Source organism: Trachemys scripta, chromosome 7 (assembly GCF_013100865.1).
Source record: "Trachemys scripta elegans isolate TJP31775 chromosome 7, CAS_Tse_1.0, whole genome shotgun sequence".
Lineage (NCBI taxonomy): Eukaryota > Metazoa > Chordata > Testudines > Emydidae > Trachemys > Trachemys scripta.
The window spans coordinates 24180556-24202403 of NC_048304.1; the positions used below are offsets into that span (position 1 = coordinate 24180556).

The 21848-nt window shown below is 45.7% G+C and overlaps 1 protein-coding gene across 2 annotated transcripts in view; it reads right to left on the reverse strand.

The window, feature by feature from the left end:
- ABHD6 (abhydrolase domain containing 6, acylglycerol lipase) overlaps window positions 1–21581 on the reverse strand; it is a 35550-nt gene extending 13969 nt beyond the window's left edge. The window contains exons 1-5 of one of the 2 annotated variants that reach the window (XM_034775945.1): window positions 21139–21581; window positions 12900–12973; window positions 10057–10200; window positions 1704–1860; window positions 80–193 (exon numbers count right to left, since the gene is read on the reverse strand). In XM_034775945.1, the coding sequence (XP_034631836.1) occupies window positions 80–193; window positions 1704–1860; window positions 10057–10175 (390 nt within the window). In that variant the 5' untranslated portion in view covers window positions 10176–10200; window positions 12900–12973; window positions 21139–21581. Of the gene's footprint in view, window positions 1–79; window positions 194–1703; window positions 1861–10056; window positions 10201–12899; window positions 12974–20908; window positions 20931–21138 lie in introns of those variants that run through there. The other variant, XM_034775946.1, reaches the window with a different exon arrangement.
- Window positions 21582–21848: the final 267 nt, after the last annotated feature.

Below are 21848 nucleotides of genomic sequence, written 5' to 3' on the forward strand. Positions count from 1 at the left end.
AATCAAACCCATATACCCTGATTGCCCAGGAAGGGGGACATGGAGAAGAACCGGCATAGAACACATCTGAGGCCATCACCTGGTGTATTCTTTTAACTTGCCCATTGATGGAGTAGTCATCTAATGATGATCGGGTAGTTCCCTCATGACCAGGCATGTCAACACAGACCAAGTGCAGGTTCTTCGGAAGGAACTGTGGAAACAAAGCGCTGGGCAGTTAGCCTAGAGAAAGATGCTATGAAGGAAACGGGGGGGGGGGGGGGGGGGGGGGGGGGGAGAAATTGATTTCCTATTAGAATCTCTCTGGGAAATGTTGTGCTGATTAGCACGGTGCAGTCATTGGCCTCACTATATTACATTAGTTCACTGCAAGTTGGTATTGTCTTTTATAAGCTTAAAGAAGTTTTATTGTTTAAAAAAATAGAATCCAGGAAAAAGAGAGGGGGAGGGAAAAGGGGGAAACAGAGACTCTGTGATGAATGTTTGGTATGTGTACACCCAATCTGAGAAGTGATTAAATACCTTGGGCTAGATTTCCTGCACACAAAGCTTCTCTCTCTCAGCACAGCCTTGCCACCGCTTTTCCTTGGCTGCTTTCCCTCCGAGATGTTGCTGGGAGAGAGCAACTTTACTTCCTGCTGCTGGCTCCATAGGAACTCTGCAGGTGGGAGTTACTGGGGGGAAGTGTGAAATAAGAACTTCCCATAATCATCCCATGTACACGTTCACTCTGACCAGTATCACCTTTTTTGGGGTGGTGCAAGGCCCCTAAAAACACCTCCAGTGTTAAGGAGATGAAGCCTGTTTTCTGAGACCACAACCTCCTCTCCCCAAGCAGATTATGGATCTGGACTCTGCCTAGGTGCTGGCACAGACTAGAGTGCGAATCTAGCCCTGTAGATTAAATACTGGAAATGGCCTATTCACCACAATTATTATACACCAGACTCCAGCTGTTAAGAAAAGGCTCCATCCTATTAAGTACAATTTAAGGGCCTGTGATATACAGGGGGTCAGACTGGATGACCTGATGGTCCCTTCTGACCTTAAACTCTATGGGCATGTCTATACTACAAACTTAAGTCAAATTGTGTTAGGTCGACTTACAGCCATTGCAGTAATTACGGAGGGGGCCGATGACCACACTACCCTCCTTGTGTTGATGGTGCACGTCCTCACCAAGAGAAGCAGCCCACCACCAGCCCAGAGCTCCATGCAGGAACCGTGAAATTGACAAGAATGACATCCAACAGCCAATGTAAGTAATGCAGCGTCGACACAGACACTGCATCACCCTATCTATACCGACATAAGCCTTTCATGGAGGTGGAGTTATTATGTTGACATAATAGGGCACTTACATTGGGGGGAGCCAAGGCTGTAGCATGTACACTGACATTAGGCAGCTTACGTCGACCTAACTCTGTAGTATAGAATAAGCCCATGACATTATTAAGTCTGGAAGCATAAATCCTCTAAACTTTGAATGACAAAAGGGGTGGAATGCATCAGATGATCAATATGTACAGTAGCTGAGGATATTTCTAGTTTTCTAAAATAACTGTCATAGCTGTGATCAGTATAGCTAAGCTTCCTAATGTGCTAGCAAGAGACCCCTCTTTCACAACACCAACAGCACTGCAAGTAAAAGTGTTCTCTCGCTCAGGCGGTATCCATTTGTTGTTAGAAAAATGGAAACATACCTTGACCACAGACAACCACATATCTTTGTGGGCTGAAAATCCATGTAACATCAGTATGGATGGTCTGAATCCAGGTCTCCCTCGATAAGAAAAACAGAACCGGTAATCATCATAGTTAGCATATCTAACCTGCATGCCCAGTGCTCGACGCCAGTACCTAAAGACAAAGAAATAAGTGAAACATGACATTGGAGCATGATCTAATAGTCCAAGCACAAGACAGGCACACAGGACTCCTGGGTTCAATTCCGGGCCCTGACTTGCTACGAGAATGCAGACAAGTGACTTAACGCCCAGATCCTCAATGATATTTAGGCACCTTACGCCTACCAATTTCAATGGAAGGTCGGAACCTAAATACCTTTGTGGATCTGGGCCTCCGGGTCCAATTCTAAGCAGTACTGAACATCTCTTGCAAATACTCAGCACCACCAGCCCCCAGTGAAGTCAATGGACGTTGAGGACGCCACAGAGGATGTGCTGAAGATTAGCCTCTTTTGGCTCAGTTTACTCATCTTTAATATGGCCACAAACAATTCTTTCTTACTCAGAGGGGAATCGTGAGGCTTAGTTTATGTTTGAAAAGCACAAGGAGACCCTTGGGTAAAATGACACATGTAAAGGCAAAGTATGATGGACATGAAATGTCAGGAGTTGTTACGCTGGCTCATTTAAGTTCAGTGAAAAATGTCACAGAGAGCTCAGCCCCCACAAGGGACTGATACACCACTTACATGGAAAGTGGGGCTCCAATGGTGTGCTGGGCTTTTGGGGGCCCTGTGCCCTGGGGCGGACCCAATCTTTGGGGCAAGAGGCACTCGGATACCCCACAGATGGGTGCTGAGAACTTGAACAGAGCAGAACAGCTAGCAAACCTTTATCAAAGTTTAATAGTTTGCCTGCTGCCACAGGGTGGCTGACCCTTTAATTGAAGCTGATCCAGCGCCCCTCTGCTAGAACAGATGCTCCTGGTTTGGCCAGCTATGAGGGCAGAGCAGACTCAGAGAGGGAGGAGGTCCCTGAAGGAAACTGTAGAAGGTTCCTCAGGGAAGGCAGAAGAGGGGTTTTCTGGATGAACTCCCCAAACCGAAGCAAATGGAAGGCAAGAAAGCGGCAGAGGGAGTTGCCTGCTGATTTGCAATCTGGAGAGCCAGAGCTGAGGGCCAAAGCGGGCTAAAGACAGGCGAGCAGCGGAGGGGCATACCTGCTGAGGTCTCCACACTGGTGCACTGGAACCAGACGGTGACAGAGAACTGAGGGCTGGGGAACAGGTGCAGGGCCTACTTTCTGGCCTATTTAAGATGGGAGCTTAATAGAACTGGGGCAGTGCTGGATGCTCCCTGATGAGGATGAACTCCCAGCAGAAAGGCTGGGGGGTTGCAGCTGGAAGCGGCTGTCCTGGCAGGACAGGAGAGGACTGAAGAAGAGCCCAGGAGTGGTGAAAGGCTCCCGAGTGTGGTATGTGCTATGTCTACTGACCAGATCACATGGGATTTTAAGGACTGCATGGCGGCGGGGCGTGAGAAATGGACTACGTTTCAGGACTTTTGTTTCAGATTATTTGCACTAGAGTTTTGTAATAAACTGGCCCTAAGGAGGCGTATTACTGAGACAAGAGAGCCGGTTGTGAAGTCATTAGAAACTCGAGGGGGGAAAGTAGGACAGTAAACCTGGTGTTAGGGTGCCCATCTGAAAGGGAGCACTCTGTGTCAAAGGGGAATTGTTGACAGCTGCTTTAGTACATTTGAAAAACCATTTAAAGCAAAAAGTGACCGGGACAATATTGTGCACAGTTATACAGCATCCTGCATTGCTTCCAGCCGAAATAAAGCCCCATTGGAATGATACACTGGTTTCAAACCAAAGTTTTGCTGATGGTCTCTATGGCCTTTCGTCATTTAGGCCTGAGGTACGCAAACAGCCATTTTGCTGCTCACAAGGCAAGAGAGGTCAACCAGGCTGTCGCTGCTCTCAGTTGTCCATCTGAAATGAGCTGGGGAGTGGGGCTGCATGTATGCAACACCCTCCCTGCTGATGTCTCGTAAATCCCTCCTCTTCAAGGCTCAGCTCAAGGGCTTTCTAGTCATCTCACACTAACTTTGATCAGTTTGGGGCTCTATTTTTACAAGATTTTCCTTTTTGCTGTTGCTCTGTCTGGGACCAATCCTGAGTGCCATAGGTAAATGTTAAAACAAATGGAGGTTCATTCAGGCAAACAAAGCAAGAATTTGCAACACAAAGCAGATTCTAAGCTCCATGACACTGAAGTGAAAACAAGACTGACTTCAGTGAAGTCAACACAGTTACTCAGACTGACATTAGACTCTGGCCCCTGTCTGCACATTAAACAAATAATTGCAAAGTATCTGGTGACCAGAATATTGATAAATACCAGCTTGTGTAATATCAGTTTATATAAGAAGCGACTATGATGTCACTAAGGCTGGATTGTGTTGTCATTGTGAGGGTGCAGAGAGCCAGCAAAAAGCTTATGCAGCACCTCAATCCTTATTTACTGTAAGTCCTATTTTGAGGGCTTATGTGGGACTTATGTGGTGCCTAGACCTTGTGCAGGTCCTACGTACAGAGGTGAATTTCACCCTGAATGAGTAAGTGTCTTAAAGTTTGCCTCAGGTGCCCTGTGTAAACCATCACTGGGCAAGATATTAACATTTTTAGCAACTGATCCTGATGGATCAATTCAGCAAAAGACAAAATAATCTGTCTAAAGCTGAACTGATCCCTCACAAGGTGTTAACGCTATTAGCAGCGGCAGGAATGGCAGCTAAACAGATTAGCACACGAAGCAAAGGAGGAGCGATCCACGGCCAGATGGAGCAGCCTCAGAGCTCAAACCCTGCATGGAGAGACACGCCAAAAGCAGGTGAGCGGGAAAAAGACATTCTGTAGCACCCCAACTACAAACTAAGGCCATGGCCTCTATCATTAAGAGTATAGCTCTTTGTAGACCTAGTGCAACCCGTAAGAACAATAATGGGGAGGGGAGAGAGGGAATGGGGGGACAAAGAGAACAGGTTTTGAATTGCAACATGCTGTCACTGGCTACCCCTGTTGGGTCTGTGATCTCAGCCTGCTCTCAAGAGCTCAGTCTACCCTGAGAAGTGGAAATGGTCCATGGATTGAAAGAGGACTGAGTAGCCTCTCATTCCCAAAGAAAATATGATTCGAGAACAAAAAAAACAATTTCTAGTGAAACAGAATAAACAACAAATTAAACAATACAAATTCTGAAGAAACAAGATTCACAGGAAGTGGGGGGGGAGAGTTCTGCAGACCTTCTGGATATTCTGTAACAAAAATGTACACAAGACTCCTACGCAATTCCTAGTTCTATCCAGGCATTACAGATCCAGCTACTACAGATGTAGACTCAAAACTAAGCTTAGAAAAGAAACAGGCATTTATCTCTTTAGAAAAATCCTCTCATCCTTTCCCCCCCTTGCTGATGCAGCCATGCCATTCCTCAGCATAAACTCCATGGACTTCTCCCTCAGTCCCTAACCATTTTTTAAAACATATTGCACATTCTTACCTGCCTACTCAGCCTGGCTCCTCAGAGCTCTCTGGCATCAGCCCTTTTCTGAACATCTTCTCTACTCTGAAACTCTTGCCTATGTCTCCACTGACTAAATATTTACAAGAACATAGGAACTGCCATTCTGGATCAGCCCAAGAATTTGTATTGTTTATTCTGTTATTCTCCAGCACCCAAATGCTTCAAAGGAAAGTGCAAGAAAGCCCAGCATAGGCAGATTTGGGGTAATCCATCTCCCCATGAAGGCCTCATCCTAATCCCAACTAGTTGAGAGATTGTCTTAAACCCTGATGACTGGTTTTGTATCCTTTCCAAAACTCTGCTTTTAGTGCTATAACAACTGTGGATATTTTGTTATACATATCGTCGTCCAATCCCTCTTTGAATCTTGCTAAATTCTTGACCTCAGTGACACCCTGTGGCAACGAGTTCCACAATCTAATCATGAGAGTGAAAAAGCATTTTTGTTTCTTTCACTCACCAAAATACCAATTTCTGCAGCACCAGGCTTCACGCTGTCTGTTAATAGGCTTGTGCTACTTCTTCTTGTTGATTAATTGTATTATTGTAGCACCTAGGAGCCCTAGCATAGAGGGGCGGTCACCCTGCTCCGGTGTGGAAGGGGTTAAAAACAGCCCTGGGAAAGGGCTGCCTGGGGGAGCCAATCAGGAGAGGGCTTGAGGCAGCCAATCAGGGCCGGGCTGGGAGTATAAGAAGACCTAAGGAAAGAGCTTGGTCAGAGTCTCTCTCTAGCTTTGGAGGGAGAAGGATGTAGCTGCCTGGGAATAGGGTACTTGAAGCAGAGCAGAGCGGTGCTGGGGAGCTCCAGCCTGGCAACCCCCCCAGGCTGAGGCCTTGATAAAGGCCTATGCAGGTACTGGGGCTGGGAGGTGCAGCCCGGAAATAGGCAGAGGCAGCTGGTCCAACCTCCTTGCCAATGATGAGTGGCCTTTACAGACTGCAGTCTGCCCCAGTGAGAGCAGGGTAGATGATGACTGGCAGTAGCCACTGAGGCAAGGTGGGTGTAGAGGGTTGGGGGTTCCCCTGGGAGGGGAGACCCAGCATGTGGGCGTACTGCAGTGAGCAGAACCCCAAGGTAAGGGGGTCTGGGAGGAACACAGGGGCCTGAGGCAGGTGAAACACCGGCCACCAGGAGGTGCTCTATGTTCTGGATGAGCTAATTCTTAAACGACCAGCAGGAGGCGCTGTGTCGGTGAGTCAGCACTCTGCTACACCTAGTCTTGACCAGGACCCTGATGTGCTAAGTGCTGTACAAACCCAGAACAGAAAGATGGTGCCTGCCCCCAAAGAGTGTACAATCTAAGTCAGGGGTGAGCAAACTACAGCCTGTGGGCTGGATCCAGCCCTTCAGGACTTTGGATCCGGCCCATGAGAGTGCCCCCCTGTGCCACTTTCTTGTGGCCCCCTGGGTGGGGGAGGGGGGTGCAGAGGGCTCCGTGTGTTGCCCTTGCCTCCAGGCACTGCCCCACACAGCTCCCATTGACCGGGAACAGGGAACGGCGGTCAATGGGAGCGGTACCTAGAGGCACTGCAAGGGCAACGCACGCGGAGCCCTCTGCCCCCCCCCCCCCCCCCAGGGGCCGCAGCACTTCCTGGAGCAGCGTGGCGTGGGGCTAGGCCAGGCGTGGTGCGCCGCTGCCACACCGGAGCTGCTTTAGGTAAGCGGCGCTGGGCTGGAGCCCAAATACCTCCTGCACCCTGCCCCCCCAACTCCCTGCCCTAAGCCCCCTGCCTGCACCTTGCACCCCTCCTGAACCTCAACTCTCTGCCCTGAGCCCCTTCCTGCACCCCAACCCCCTGCCCTGAGCTCCCTGCTGCACCCCAACCCCCTGCCGCACCCCACACTCCTCCTGCACCCCAACCTCCTGCCCTGAGCCCCCTGTATACTCTGCACCCCTCCTGCACCCCAACCCCCTGCCCTGAGCCCCCTCCCGCAGCCTGCACCCCTACTGCACCCCAATCTCCTTCTGAGCCCCCATATGCACCCCTCCTCTGCCCCAGTCCCTTGCCCTGAGCCCCTTCCTGCACACCGCACCCCCTCCCAAGCCCCTCACTCCCTCCCGCACCCCAACTCCCTGCCTCGGCCCTACATACAATTTCCTCACCCAGATGTGGCCCTCAGCCCAAAAAGTTTGCCCACCCCTGATCTAAGTAAACAAGTCTGTACAATCTTTGTTACGGCAATGGCTGCTAATAACTCGACTTGTTATGGGCCATTATGGAGACACATTCCAAGGACACACAGAATAGAGATTTTAAAAAACAGGAAAAGCATCTACAAGGAAGTGAAACTTGGTTAATCCTCTTTTGCCAGGCGGATTTATAAAAGCCAGAGGACGCAGAAGTCCCAGCACTGGACTGACATCTCCATAGCAGAGAACCGGTGATATTTTTTAAACCATCATTTGCAGAAGCATCATTCTGCCTCACAGTTCCTGCTGTGATGTTTAAAGAAAAGGAATTCTTCCTTACACATATTTAGTTACCAATATTCCTGGGTTTGATTACATCCAGCCAGTTTTAACCTTCAGTTGCCTGAATACATAGATTATGAGATTACTTAGAATAAATCTGTGTTAGACCTACACGTCTGTCCATTTAAAAAAAAAAAAAAGAGAGAGAGAGATTGATACTGCTGCCTCGTCTGAGTGAGTGGAAACGGGATTACAAATTGCACTATGGTCAGAAATTTCTACGGAAGATCAGTTTGACTTTAAGATACCCCAGCAGTAGAGTGGAATTGATGAGTGACCAAATTAAAACAACTCATACTGTTAACTGTACATCAGGTACAGCAATACTGGAACACAGCTGGAATGCCAGATGAGGCATTTTTAAAAGAATATTTTCTGTTTAAACCCCCAGCTGAAATAAACAGAGGGATTGAAATCATCATCATTTCTTCATCTCGTTTCCGTGTAGACTAAAGAGCTAGTGTGGTTCTCCTCTATTATTGGAAAGGATGGGGTACAATAGACTAATGAGGAATATTATACAACTTCTCTTCAACACTCCAGTGCAAAGAAAAAGAGAGAGCTGAGAACCTCCTTTCTGTAATGAACAGTTTTCACATTTCAGATTATATTCTTAATCATGAGGAAAGATGTGGCGTCAGAGAAGCTTTGTGTAACCTGATACAAATCAGAACACTCAGATTAACATTCATATTTAAGACAGTGACAGACCACATGAAGGTACCTTGTGTTTGTTCAGCACAGCCTAGCCATTTTGAAATAAGACTGGCCAGGCTATTGTAAGTACAGTCACAATACAGCTGTCAGGGGGAACGAACTTAGATCCATTAATGCTTCTCTCAGTGAGAGCCCATTATCATCATCTCCTTTGCAAAGGAATAACTCACAGAAATGTAGCTTGTCATGAGATGTCAAGAGGAGTTGCACAGACTCTGACAACTGCATTACCAATGCAGATTACTGCTGCACAGAGGTTTTCTACTTCTCCTGAGCATAACATTTCTATTTGTCCTGACTCCTGAGCATGAAATTACCAGGTTTCCACTCTGTCTTGCTGGACGATTGCCCTGTCCCAGTTCACAGAGGAATCATGAAGCCTCTGTCAATTGCTCTCTTGCTTTCAATTCTCTCCCACACTTTGTCTTGTTTCTTTGCTCTGCTTGAACCCACATTCTGGTCCCATTGTGACAATTACTCCTGCCCACAAGATCCAAATAGCCTTCCTGATCGATGAAGGTGTCCAACAAGCCACTTGTCCCGAGTCTGTTCTCCTGTACTGCGAAAAGTGCAAATGACACCAGTTCCCAGGGGCAGCCCTCCCTCTCAAATGAACGCAACCTGGATAATCAAGTTCTGCCTAGCAACCTGCAACAAAGACATAACCCAAAAAGTCTCAGATGGGAGAGTGTGATAAGGAATGGTAGTATTCCTTCAGTCTGTGTTTTAAAGTTATGTGTTTTAAGAGTAGTACAAATCTATTATAACAAAATTCCATCCACATGTTAAAGTCTTAATCTAATTTTATATTATGGGCCCTAAGAATACTTCCCCCAGGTGCCAGTGTGCCTTGGTATCAAGTATAGCTGACTGAGATTTTGGGAAGTTTTCATAACACTCCTTGTCACTAAACAATCCTGTCTTCTAAAATGTATTAAAGCTGGACTCCGCTGTTAGTCATTTCTCTGGGCTAGAAGAGAACACATCATTGAACTCTGGGACTAAGGAGACCAGGGTTCAGTACCTGGCTTGGACAGGGACCTCATATGCAGGGGTGCTGGAACTAGCAGGGCTAGGGGTGCAGCAGCACCCCCTGGCTTGAAGTGGTTTCCATCATACACAGGGTTTACAGTTTTGTTCAATGGCTCTCAGCACCCTCTCTATAAAAATTGTTCCAACATCACTGCTCATATGTGACCCTGAGCAAGTTGCTCAATCTCTCTGTACCTCAGGTCCCTATCTGCAAACTCAGGATAAATAATACTTCCTCTCTCCCAGCCTTTATCTGCATTGTCTAGTTAGATTGTAAGCTCTTCGGGGAAAGTGCCGTTCCTTACTATGCGTATGTACAGCACTTGTCACAATGGGGCCCTCCACCCGAGTCTGAGGCCCCATGCTCTACTGAATGAATACGAGTTAAGAATGTGAATAATAAACAATAAGATCAACGGGGACCGCATCTTTAAGATAAGTGGGACTTACTGAGCACTCAGTTTGTCTGGCAACCACACATTTTAAATCTAAGTTATAGTGTGGTGAACCAAAAATAATCTTTCCATGCTAATATTCTTATACTTTAACTTACCAATAATAGATTTTGATCAGTGCAGAAGGCCACAGGAGAAAGGATGCTACAAATGCCAGAATGGGGATAGCCAGAGTGCCTCCTGCTATAACAAACATGTTTAACACATCAAGGTCCATGTTGTTCTTTAAGGCTCTACCTCACCTGCATATGTCAAATAAGAATAGTGAATGAAGGAAAGGCTGCCAAGATAAGAGGAAGGCATTAAACATACAACAGATATTGTAATATACAACAGATATTGTTCAGGAATTCAGAAAATTGTTTTCAGTTTTAAAACCCTATTTCTTCCAAACCTAAAAACTGCAATCTCATCTTCTCTGATCCAAGTTAAAGACAGCTGGTCATAATTTAGTTGCTACGGCACTTTGCAAAACATAAATTCTCACCCCCTCCCTACCATCATGCTATCCCCAATCTGAAGACTGGGGTAAGAAAGCTCAGACTAAGCATTCATTTAACCCAATTAGCCTTCCTATCCTCCATACCAAGTCTGAGATTCACAGCATACAATAACGGACCTAAAATTCAACCTCATGTGTCCTGGGTCAGACTTATTTCTGCTTTAGACAGGCAGCTGTTAATCAAGGAGCATAGCCTCTTAAAGGTCTCAAGGAAGTCTGGGAAGGACACCTGGCATAGCATTCTTCGAGTACAGGCCCTCGGAAGCCTCAAATTGGTTCCCTTCTCTGAGAAAATACCAGAGCATTCAAATCCTCATACTAGACTGAAAATATATTGTTCCCAAGAGCTATGTTAAAAGGGCCCCTGCCAGAACCTCAGAGTGCTCCAAATGCAAGATCTCAAAGAACTTCCATGTTCTGGGATTGCTAATATAAATTGCTTTTCAAATGCAATCGTCTGTATAGTATAATGTGGGATTCCTTTATTTCTATACTCTCATCACTAAACAGCATGCATGCACTTTACTACTGAAGGATTAAACCCTGTCACACAGACATCCTGGGCATATCCCTTAATTCCTGATGCTGAACATCTGCTGTACCATCCATTTCCCAATGCTAGCCTCCTCACAAGAATGAATGATAAATCCAAGCATATTTAAATCCAAGGTTCACTAACCACCCATCTCCCAATGCTACTGCTCAACTTCTCACAATAGGGCCCATGGATAAACCTACTTCTGTTTGCTCCAGATGGGTCTGATTATTTTGAGGTATTACAGTAGTTGCTACAGCTGGTATAGTACTTTGCCGAACAGGAACCAAACACTGTACTTATAATCTATTCTGAACTGGAGCTGTACTACTGGGCCATCTTTTATATTAAAATTCAGAAACATATTTAAAAATATAATGGCTAAGCTTAGCTGGGGGAAAGCGTGCTGAAGAAAATGTTCTGTTTGAGCACAGCGAAGGAACAGGGACAGTCTAATTTCCAAGGGCATTAACCCAGAAGTGCCCAGGCACTTTCCCTACTCAGGGCCATATTGTGAATGTGTAAAAGCTTGAAGAAAGTATGTAGAGGCTCCCCTCCCTTTACCCTTGTGCAGGAGAACAGCACACTCCCAGCCTATATCCTCTCCAGACAGGAGGATGTAGGATCTCTAGTAATTCAGTGGTGCTATAACATCTAGAGGTGTGAGCTCCCCTCCCCCCCCCCCGCCCTTTATGGCCTAGCATAAGGAGTTTGTGGGAGAAGGCAGGGAGCACACACTGCACGCTTTCAGGGGATACAGCAACAGCTATACTCCACCATTGCTCCTGGAGGCAATGTGCCAGCTTTGGGTACTGTGCCTTAGAGCAGTGTTTTTCGAAGTATGGGTCGTGACCCAATACTGGGTCGCGGAATGTCAGGCATTGGGGCGCCTTGCTGGTTCAAATTATAACAAAGGAGCTCTAAAGGGCCACGCAGCAGGGACCTGGAGAGGAGAGAGCTAGGGGATGAGCAGGAACTGGGGAGGGGAGCAAGTTGGGACTTGCAGGCATCTTCCCCCGGCCCGGGAGCTCGCTGCTGCCGGCCGGGAGAGGGACCCTTCCCCAGGAGCTCCGTGCAGAGAGAGAGAGAGAGAGAGAGAGGCCCTTCCCTTCCGTGCTGCCTACCGGCAGAGGGAAAGAGGGGCCCCTTCCCCCGGGACCCTTCCCCCAGACCTCTCGGTTCTGCCTGCTGGCAGGGGGAGAGAGAGACCCCTCCCCCGGGGCGGGGAGAAGGCTGGGGGGAGTCCTCTGGCCCCAGCCCTAGGGCAATCTGCCTGCACGCCAAACTCCTCATCCCTGGCCCCACCCCAGAGCCCAGAGCCCACACCCCCAGCCAGCGTCCTCAGCCCCCCGCATCCCAATCCTCTGCTCTGCCCAGAGCCCCCTCCTGCATCCTGAACCCCTAATCCCTAGCACCACCCTAGAGCCCTCACCCTCAGACAGAGCCCTCACTCCCACACCCCACCCTCTGCCCTACCCTGGGCCACCTCCCACATTCCTTACCATAAGCTTACTAAGGCTAGCGTTAGTTATGTAAAGTGGGTTAAGCTGGAATGTATTGCAATATTATGATTTTATGAAAACTCTAGTCAAAAGATATAATTATGTTGGGTCACGGGCAACAACAATTGTCTTCAACCACTGCCTTAGAGTTTCTGCTTGGCCAATGCACTTCCCCATTTTGCCACCTCATGCACTATTTAGCTGTTGCTTGGCTGTAGATCTCACAAGTAGCACATTTAACTGTGAGGCTGGCTTTGTTAACTTAGACAGTAGGTGGGTGTGCAGCAGATGGAGAACATTGACTATAACTTCTTTCAAAAAGACATTAATTTATTGAAAAACACCCCACTCTCTGATTAGAATTTAAGCATAACAATCAGAGTCTTTAAAAGCAGGGCTTACTGTTCAGAAAAGCCTCTTCCTCCTGGCTTCAGCTGCCACGGGCCACCGGTACCGATGATGTTCTGAAACAATTACTAAAAAAGAAAAAAGTAAATTATATTCCAGTGCTTTTTTCTTTCATATTTAATAGAGAGATGCTGTTCATTTCTGCTGTTTGAACCATCAGCAGTACTTCAAAGTACAAGGTCACTGCCCCCTGTTCAACCTTTCCCATTTTATATCACTTCATGTAATAAAATAATATCAAGACACTAGTTCCAAGCATGTACAAAGTGCAAGTCAACACGCAGGACAAACACTGAAAAAGAGTGAGAAGATTAAAGCATTCTGAGCCAACTGAAAGAATCCACTTAACAGTAGGATGTACCTCATCAAGCCCAAGCATTAGGAAATTTAACAATAATAGCTTGGCTGAACTGAAGGAAACAAGGAAGATGGAAACTTAGGATCACAACTATCATTAAAAAAATTAGTACAATTAAATCACATTAACTAAAACTCAGTCAGGTTCCCACTATTCCTATTTATTTGAAACCCTCTTCCCCAAAGATTTTATATTGCCCCCAAAACCTTTTGATAAATGGGGCTGTAATGTATTAGAGAGATGGACGTTTCTTTGTACTCCTACAATAACAGATTGAGTTTTCTTGATGAGTTACTCAGTCAACAGCTCTAGATAAAGTATCATTCAAGTTACAGAACACACGGAAAGATATTTAATGCACAAAGAGCATTTGATTAATGTCTATTGTAGGGTCTGAAAGCCTGGTTCAGAGTTCCAGTTATTTGATGTGATTCCCTTTAAAGAGGGGTGTGCTGGCTGGGGCAGCAACCAGGAAGTGTATTATTTGTTCCAATTGGCTGTTCTGCATTAGAGTTCAACAAGCAAAGATGTTTACCAGCTTCCTGTCTGCAGTCTGTTCCTGGGGTAAGCCAGGGCAGCTGTTACAACTCATATGATTAAATATTCCCAATGAGCATTACACTACTCAAGGAAACACATCCCTCGTAAACCAAATGCGTCTGACAAATCTGAATAGAAATATTGTATGCCTTTCTCGCAAGCTCTAATACAACACATGTATGTATACATGCAGGTACAGAACGACATGTGCATGTTTTCTCTTTCCATTCCGGATACAAGACTGATGTGATTTGACATTTGCAAAAAATACAAAATACTAATGTTTCCATTACTATAGCATTGGGTTTTATTCTTCATTCACTGCCACCAAAGTAACTCTACTGCCTTCAACTGACTTACTCCGAATTTATACCACTGTAAATAAACATTTAAGGTAGTTTTAAAAAGAATAAATTGCTGTTTTTTGTGCATTTTGAATTTTCAGCCAAGTAGAGCTAGACACAAATCACAAGTAAAAGATTAATCATCCAGTCAATAAGAACTGTATCATTCATTCATTATTTTCAAACATAATTAAAAATAAGAATTAAGAATCTGAATCAATGTAAGTTATAACTATACAATTGATTAAATAAATGTGTAATAAATTAAATAGCGTAAGCTCCTGGTTAGCAAAAAGAAGTACCAAATTTAGTGTAAAAGCTATATTTAGTTGCAAACCAACATATTTTAATGGTTACCTACCAATGAGAATCAAACTTGCTTTAGGAAAATAAAAAGTACACGATTTAAATTGATGGCTTAAAAAAAGGTTTTCTGCTTGCTGATTAAAATCATGATTAAAATCAGTGATTTACATTGCTTTGATTTAAATCAATCCACCCTATTTACTCCTGAGGGCATTCTGCACCAACATTATAAATTCTGCACACAATATTTTAAAATTCTGCAAAATACTGCAAGTTTCATGTGTCAATAAATAAATGCAGAGGCTCCAGCATGGCAGTGGGGAGCACAGGCCTCTGGCTGCACAAAGGTGGGAAATCACCCTGCAGGCCCCTCACCCCTGGGACACGGACTCAGAGGTGAGGCTGTACACGACCCTTACGCAGCACAAGGTCTGGGTCTGCCCCAGAAACACCCTGGGGCCCTGCCCCTTTGCGCCACATGCACCAGGTGTGGGCACGCAGGCTCAACCAGGCAGGATCCAAGTGTGGAGTGGCTCAGTGTCAGGGGATCCAGGTGTGGTGTGAAAGGATTCTGTGTGGGACAATCTGGATGCAGGCAGCTCAGTGGGGGGGGGGGGGGTTGGGAGGGGGGGGGGGGGGGGGACAACGGGTGCTTGGGGGGGGGTCTGGATGCACGGGGGCTTCGTGGGGGAGGTTCTAGATGCAGGGGCAATGGGACTCTGCAAAGGCTTCCAGGTGAAGGTGGTTGGGGATCAGCAGAGGGATCTGGGTGTGGAGGTCATAGTGGAGAGGGGGAGGAGGGAATGTCTCGGTGCTGTGGGAGTGGGGCTGGTGGTCTGGGTAGTGGTCTGGGTGCAGGGATAGGGGTCTGCGTGCTGGGGGACTCCAGATGCAGGGGTTGAGGTTCAGTGGGATGGGGTTTGGGTATGGAGGACTAGGGGAGTTCTGGATGTACATGGTGAGGCTTGGCAGGGGTGTCTGGGTATGAGAGGTCCGGATGCATGAGCATTGGGTGTATGGGGGAGCAGCTCCCCATACAGTGACCCCCTCCCCCCCACAGTTGAGGAGCAGGAAGGAGGGTAGGATGCTGAGCTTCCTGCAGCTGGGGGAGGTTTCTGGGGGGTGTGTGACACAGCCCCAAACACTTCTTGCAGGAGAAGAGGAAGTTGTTTCCTCTCCTGCCTCCAGCCCAGCTAGGACCAGCAGCTGATCCCAGCTCAGGGTAGGAGCTACTGGCTGGGGTGTCCCTAGCCCCGTGGTAATTTACCTCTCTGCCAGCTGCTCCGGGTGCATGAAATGATATACCTACTCTCCTAGGGAGTGGTGCATGACTGCTCTTGCAGCTTTCCTTTGTTTCCCTGTCAGGAAGTAATTTTTCTGTGGGAAAGCGAAGAAATCTGCGGGGGACATGAAGGGTGGCGCAGAATTCCCCCAGCAGTACCTATTGCATTCCCTAGATTCTGGGGAGGGTGGTTCTCTCCCCAGCCGTCTGGGGCTGTGACAATAGGCAAGAACTATCACAGCCCACCACTCCTTCACCTTGCCTCACACCCCGTATGCTGGGAGGGGCAAGGAGGGCAGCATAAAATCATACAAGCAAAACCATATAGAGAAAATTAATTCTACAAATCAACCCCCAAACCGCAGGTAACAGTGGCACTGATTCAGACTAGCAATCTACTTAAAATGTCTTTTACCATCTAGAAAGTGTCTTGTTGACTGTTGTGGGTTTTGTTTTTTTTTAATAATAGAATTAAAAAGGCAACAAAAATTTTATAGCAGGAGCAAACTTGGCTTCCTGCACCACATGTCATGCCAGCAGGGACCAGGAAGAGTGTGGAAGAGGCAAACTTAGCCCTTAGAGAAAGGATGCACTTTGTTTTGTTCTTCAGCAGCCACCTCAAGTGGCTAGGTTGTGTTTTTTAGCCCACAGTAACACCTAACGAAGACAAAATAACATTACTACTATTAAAAAGGCAACACAACTAACAAAAAAAAAAAAAAGATGCTAATTTAACCAGCACAGAAACACAAGCAACATTTTGATTCTGTCAAAATTCAATTAAAACAAAAGCCAAAACCCATGACTTGCACTCATTAACAGCTGCACGTCACTGGATCACAATCTGTTCTCAAAGACTAAAATATCCCAAGGAGAGCTTTGTAACCAAGTGTTGTTTGCATAGCAACATATGGGAGGGGGAAAAAAACACCACTCTGGGCTTCTACAGTGCCTTCCTTGCAAGGTCCTCAAAGCACTTCCTAAACATTAATTAGGCAAGCCTTAGAATACAATACCAATGCAAGGTGGGTAACCATGACATTCATATGCAAAATGGAAACACTGACGTTTACAATGAGCTAGCAGCAGAGCTAGGACTAGAACCTACGAGTGCTGCTGCCCAGGTTTGAGCTAACCACTGGACCACATGCCTCTAAGATTAAAGCATTCTGTAGAAAGGGATTCAAAATAAAACCCTGTCATCCCAAATGTCTTACTGCTGCCAGAAACAGCACATGTGTGAGTGACAGAAGTAACGTAGGTGGTGAAACAGGACTTAAAATCGTTCAAGAGAAGTTCCAGATAGTCCCACAGAATTTACCCAATAGCCCCTTCATCCAAAAGAATCTAATGAATAATTATCAAAAGCAGAAGGAAGAGCAAGGAAATTTATAACCAAGCATTCGTCAGGTCAAAAATCATTATTCCCCACTTGAACTCAATTAATTGAACAACCTGTTCAAATGTAAAAATGTAAGTTTCAAAAGTACAAAAGCTGCTACTTACTGAAACGTAAGAGTATGGCAGAATAACTGCATTTCAGCAGCACTGTTAGCCAAAAGACTGACTGGTTAGTCTGAATGAGTTTTAAATCCTTGTCTATAGTCTGTCTTGTTCCTTGCTGGTACGCAAATTGGTATAAGAGAATTCTTGGGGTATAATTCAAATGTTTATTTTGATTTTAACAAATTAATCCCAAATAGGCTTCAAAAACAGCACACTGTGTGGCACAATTGAAACAGGGATGCCTCCTCACCAAAACTAAATTCATCTGAACTAGATTAATATTGTTTATGAGATCCGGGAAGGGGGAGAGGAGGGGAATTCAAATCCAAATCAGTAAAGTACCAGAGCAGCATGCACAGAGCACTGATACTTTTCATTAGTATCACCAGTTTTTTGTACAATGTGTCTTGGGGAATGTTACATAACCTACACAGCAAACTCCTTTTGATGAAATGGTGTTTAGCATACGGAGGATAATACACACCGCTGGGAGTATTGACATACCAAACAATTTTTGAATTCAGAAGCTAAAAACGTAGGTGAGAATTTAGAGCTCAGTTCAGCAAGGGAAGAAAAAAGTCCATCTTGTATGCTGCGCGAATCTGTGCAAGGTCATAGGGGACTTTCTTTCTGTAGAAATCACATATATATCTTCATTAAACAGGCCCGCTGAACTTTAATGTAGCCATTATCAGTAAAGAACTGTGTCTGTAAAAGTCAAAATCATTTTGGATATAGTCTATATTTAGCTTAATGTTACTTGGGTCCAAAGCACTCAATTTCTGATTTACATGGCAATAGATTTTTAAATTCAAAATACTGAAAGTTAAAAAAAAATAAATGCATCTTATTTTTATTTGAAATATTACGAGAGAAGAAAAACATAATACAAATGTAAGACCCCACTGAGGAATTTCAGGCTATGATAAACCACAATAGCAGGGAATCTGTCACCAGAACCCCAACCTGAACTAGCTAATAACATAAGAAAAATCAAAGTTTCTCTTTGAAACCATCTTCTGCTTAGAATGCCATATGTATAAGAAATAATTTGATGTACCATTTTGATACTACTATAATTTATGCCAGCTGTTCTGACTTTTCACACACGTGCTATGCTCCGCAGTCTTTCAGAAGCCATATAATTGTATAATGTAAATTAAAATCTATTAATATTTGAAATGCGATGGAGGGAACTGCTTGTCCAGGAGCCACTTAGCTATCCTGCTTAATCCAGTCCTGAGAGGGATGGAATTAAGAAATGCAACTGTTAGACTTTATTTACAGACTGCTTCAAGACCAATACATAGTTTTTTTCTGAGTTTGACAGTCTCTGTATCTTTGACCTGTTTTTACTTTGTGAAACACAAGAGATACAAACTGAAATAATAATTTGGGTGCAGTTTTCATCCCTGTTTTTTACTATCAGTTATCAAACCACAGCAACAACTGATTACTGGTACTTGTCAACAGCATGGTTAAAACACCATTGAAAAGCTTAACTGGTACTGGCTGTGATTCCAACAATAGCAGCTGGCTTAAAGACACAGAGAAAAGTCCCCTTCTTTCTTCCAAATCCAAAAATAATCTCCATCCCTTATGTCTCTGCATATACATCAGCATCTATAAACGCACATTTTAAGCGGTCTACACAAGTTGTGTAATTTCCCTATTCATTTCATTTGTATATCTGAAGTTATCATTGCTCATATATGAGAAGATATGAATGTGAAAGGTTGGGGGAAGAGATTGGATGCTTTCCCCAAATAAATCAAAAGAATGGCTCCAACCTAACCAGATTCTGAATTTCTTTCCAAGTATATAGACATTGATCAAAGTAGCATTTATACTACACCATCTGATACGCATAGAATTTCATTTGGGAAGAAGGCAGGTTCCTCCAAATAATAGACATGGATACCACTTTGCTTTTCCAATGTTAAAAATCAAGAGAGACATTTTTATGTGGCTATTTATCTACTTTCGAATTAAAAATAGTTAGTTACAGTGAGAACTTAAAAACTTTTTTTTTAAATACCGGAACTGTATAGGTGCTCATGAAGATCCACTGATTTGTTAAAATATGAAAGACATACATATATACAACACACATACTCCCTCTTGATTAAATTGTCCTATTACTTCTAAATGAAGCTAAAATGGTTCAGACATAGAACAGTAAGCAATACATAACTAACAAATCCTTCCTGATATATCAGATTTCTCATCTACAATGACCAGACAGCAAGTGTGAAAAATCAGGAGGGGGGAATAGGTTGCCTATAGAAGATAAAGCCCCTAATATCAGGATAGTCCCAATAATATTAGGACATCTGGTCATCTTAGCTGCATCAGAAATTTCCACTAGCCTTTCTCCAATCTGGCATTGTCCTTCATTAAAGTCTTAAATCATAAAGCAGCAAAATCCTCCTCCTCTTTAGGCTTAAAAGTCACAGATTAGTAACAACTCTTCCTTTTAAAAAAGGAAACACTAAAACACACTATTTTAAATCCTGGCCCAAATTTTGAGATCTCTGAGATGAAAATTCTGCATTACACATATCCTACTCTGTTATAGAAGACGCTCAGTGTTGTTTCCACTGGTGCTCAGGGGGTCATGTGTAGGTACTTTGGTTTATACTGAGTACATCAACAGACTGCCCTGTATTAAAATAGATTAGGAATTTTCCACTGAAAACAATCCCCCAAAATGCTTTTGATTCTCCCAGATAGGAATGTGCCTTATGCCCTATAAACTCAAGAGAAATCCCACTCACTGTGCTCAATGCTCTCGGAAATAAATATTTAAACTCAGTTTAAAACTCCTGCAAGCTTAAACATTCTGTGCCTGTCATTCTGATGGCTAGAGAGCATTCAACAAACTTCACCAGTAAACCATTTTACTTACAAAGCCTACAGTTTTATGCCTGGTTCATATCTGAAGTGGCACAGGGATCTGTGCAAAAAATCTTGTTTTAAAAAATTCAAATAAGCCAATTCCTGAGACCCACATTAGAGAAGGACTAAGAAAATCCCTGCAGCCCACAAGAGACTTTGGGGCACTAAAGAATTCACAGGCCCTTCTTCTTGCTAGAACCACAATTTAGGCAATAAAACAAACACCTAACATTGTTCAACCCTCCGGCAATACCAGTGATGTCTCATCACAGGTGTAAATTCACAGATAGACAAACCTGGTGTTAGTTCTTACATAATTGTGGTAAATTCCTGAGAACAGTCATGCTGACTCAGGAAATGATAGCTGGGGGAAATGTTCTAGAAAAGAATCCCATCTAGTTCCACCTTTCCTGTAACATCGCCCCCGTCCCTGTAATGATGTTTTATAATGATTTAGCACAACAAAGCGCTTTACACCCCACACGCGGGTGAGGTCACATCAAAGCACCCAGCCGAAAGGCAGCTTCTTCTGGGGAGGAGCGTGGCTGTTGCTAGGCGAAGTGCCCTGCTGGGACCTTTACCGCCTCTGCAGAGTAACCAGGTCCAGGTCATGCATGTGCTGAGTCCGATTGTATTGCGGGGCCCGCACCGGAGGCAGGGACGATGCCTCTAATGTGCCCGGGGGAGGGAGGGGAAGGTGAATTTGCTCTCGGGTGGCCAAATGCTGCCCAAGCCCCCGCTCCCGTCAGGCTTCAGAAAAGCCACATACCCTGACGCTCCGGGATTTGCCCCCCGACTGCACCGGCAGCTCCTCTCCCCGCCCTGATCGCTGACACTGCGCCTCAAGCCCCAGCACCGGCACCAGCCAGGCTGCCCCCAGCTGTTTCCGCCGCCGCCGCCGCCGCCTGCATCCCATCCCCTCCCCTCCCCTCCCGGCCGCTGCAGCAGCATCCTCCCCGGCACCCCCATCCACGGCCTCCTAGCTCAGCCCGTCCTCACCCGCCCGGGCTCTCCGGCTCCGCCGCGGCGTCCCCCCGGGGCCGGCCCTGCAGCAGCTGCCCCGCTCCGCTCGCGACGCCTCCTTCGGCTGTGGCTGCCCCGGGCTGCAGCCCCACAACTGCAGCGCGGGCTGCTTCTGTCTCTCTCTCCCTGCACCTTAAAGGCAGGGCGCACGGGAGCCTCCCCCTCCGACAGAAAATGCTCTGGCTCAGTCTGAACAGCAGCCTGCCCAGCCCCCCGGGCCCATGGCCTGTGTCTTTAGAAAGCTCCATCGCTTTATCCACGGTTAGAGCGTCTCTCCCTTAGCCAGGGGCTGGTGCCCGGGCCATAACGCACAGCTACGGGCTACCGGCTCTTGGCATGCACCCCAGGGGGTCAGTGATTAAGGGCCCATCATGCTGCACTGGGTCTGCACTTGGATTGTTTTGTTCCAGAGCTGAACAGACATCATCATCAGAAGCGGCATGACATCATACTGGGCCCCCCCCCCACTAACAGGCTGATGGGAGGCGGCCATCCAAAGCTCTTTGCCTAGGGTGCTTCAATCGCCGCCCCAGCTGGGCTTGCTCTCCAACCAATAAAACAGCCGTGTGTGTCACTGAGTTAAGCTACACTATTGTAATTAAAGGGACACTGGCAGATCAAAAGCCCTATTATAAAAAAGGTTTCCTTTTCGGTGCTAGTAAGAAAAGTTAAGGGTTATACAACGC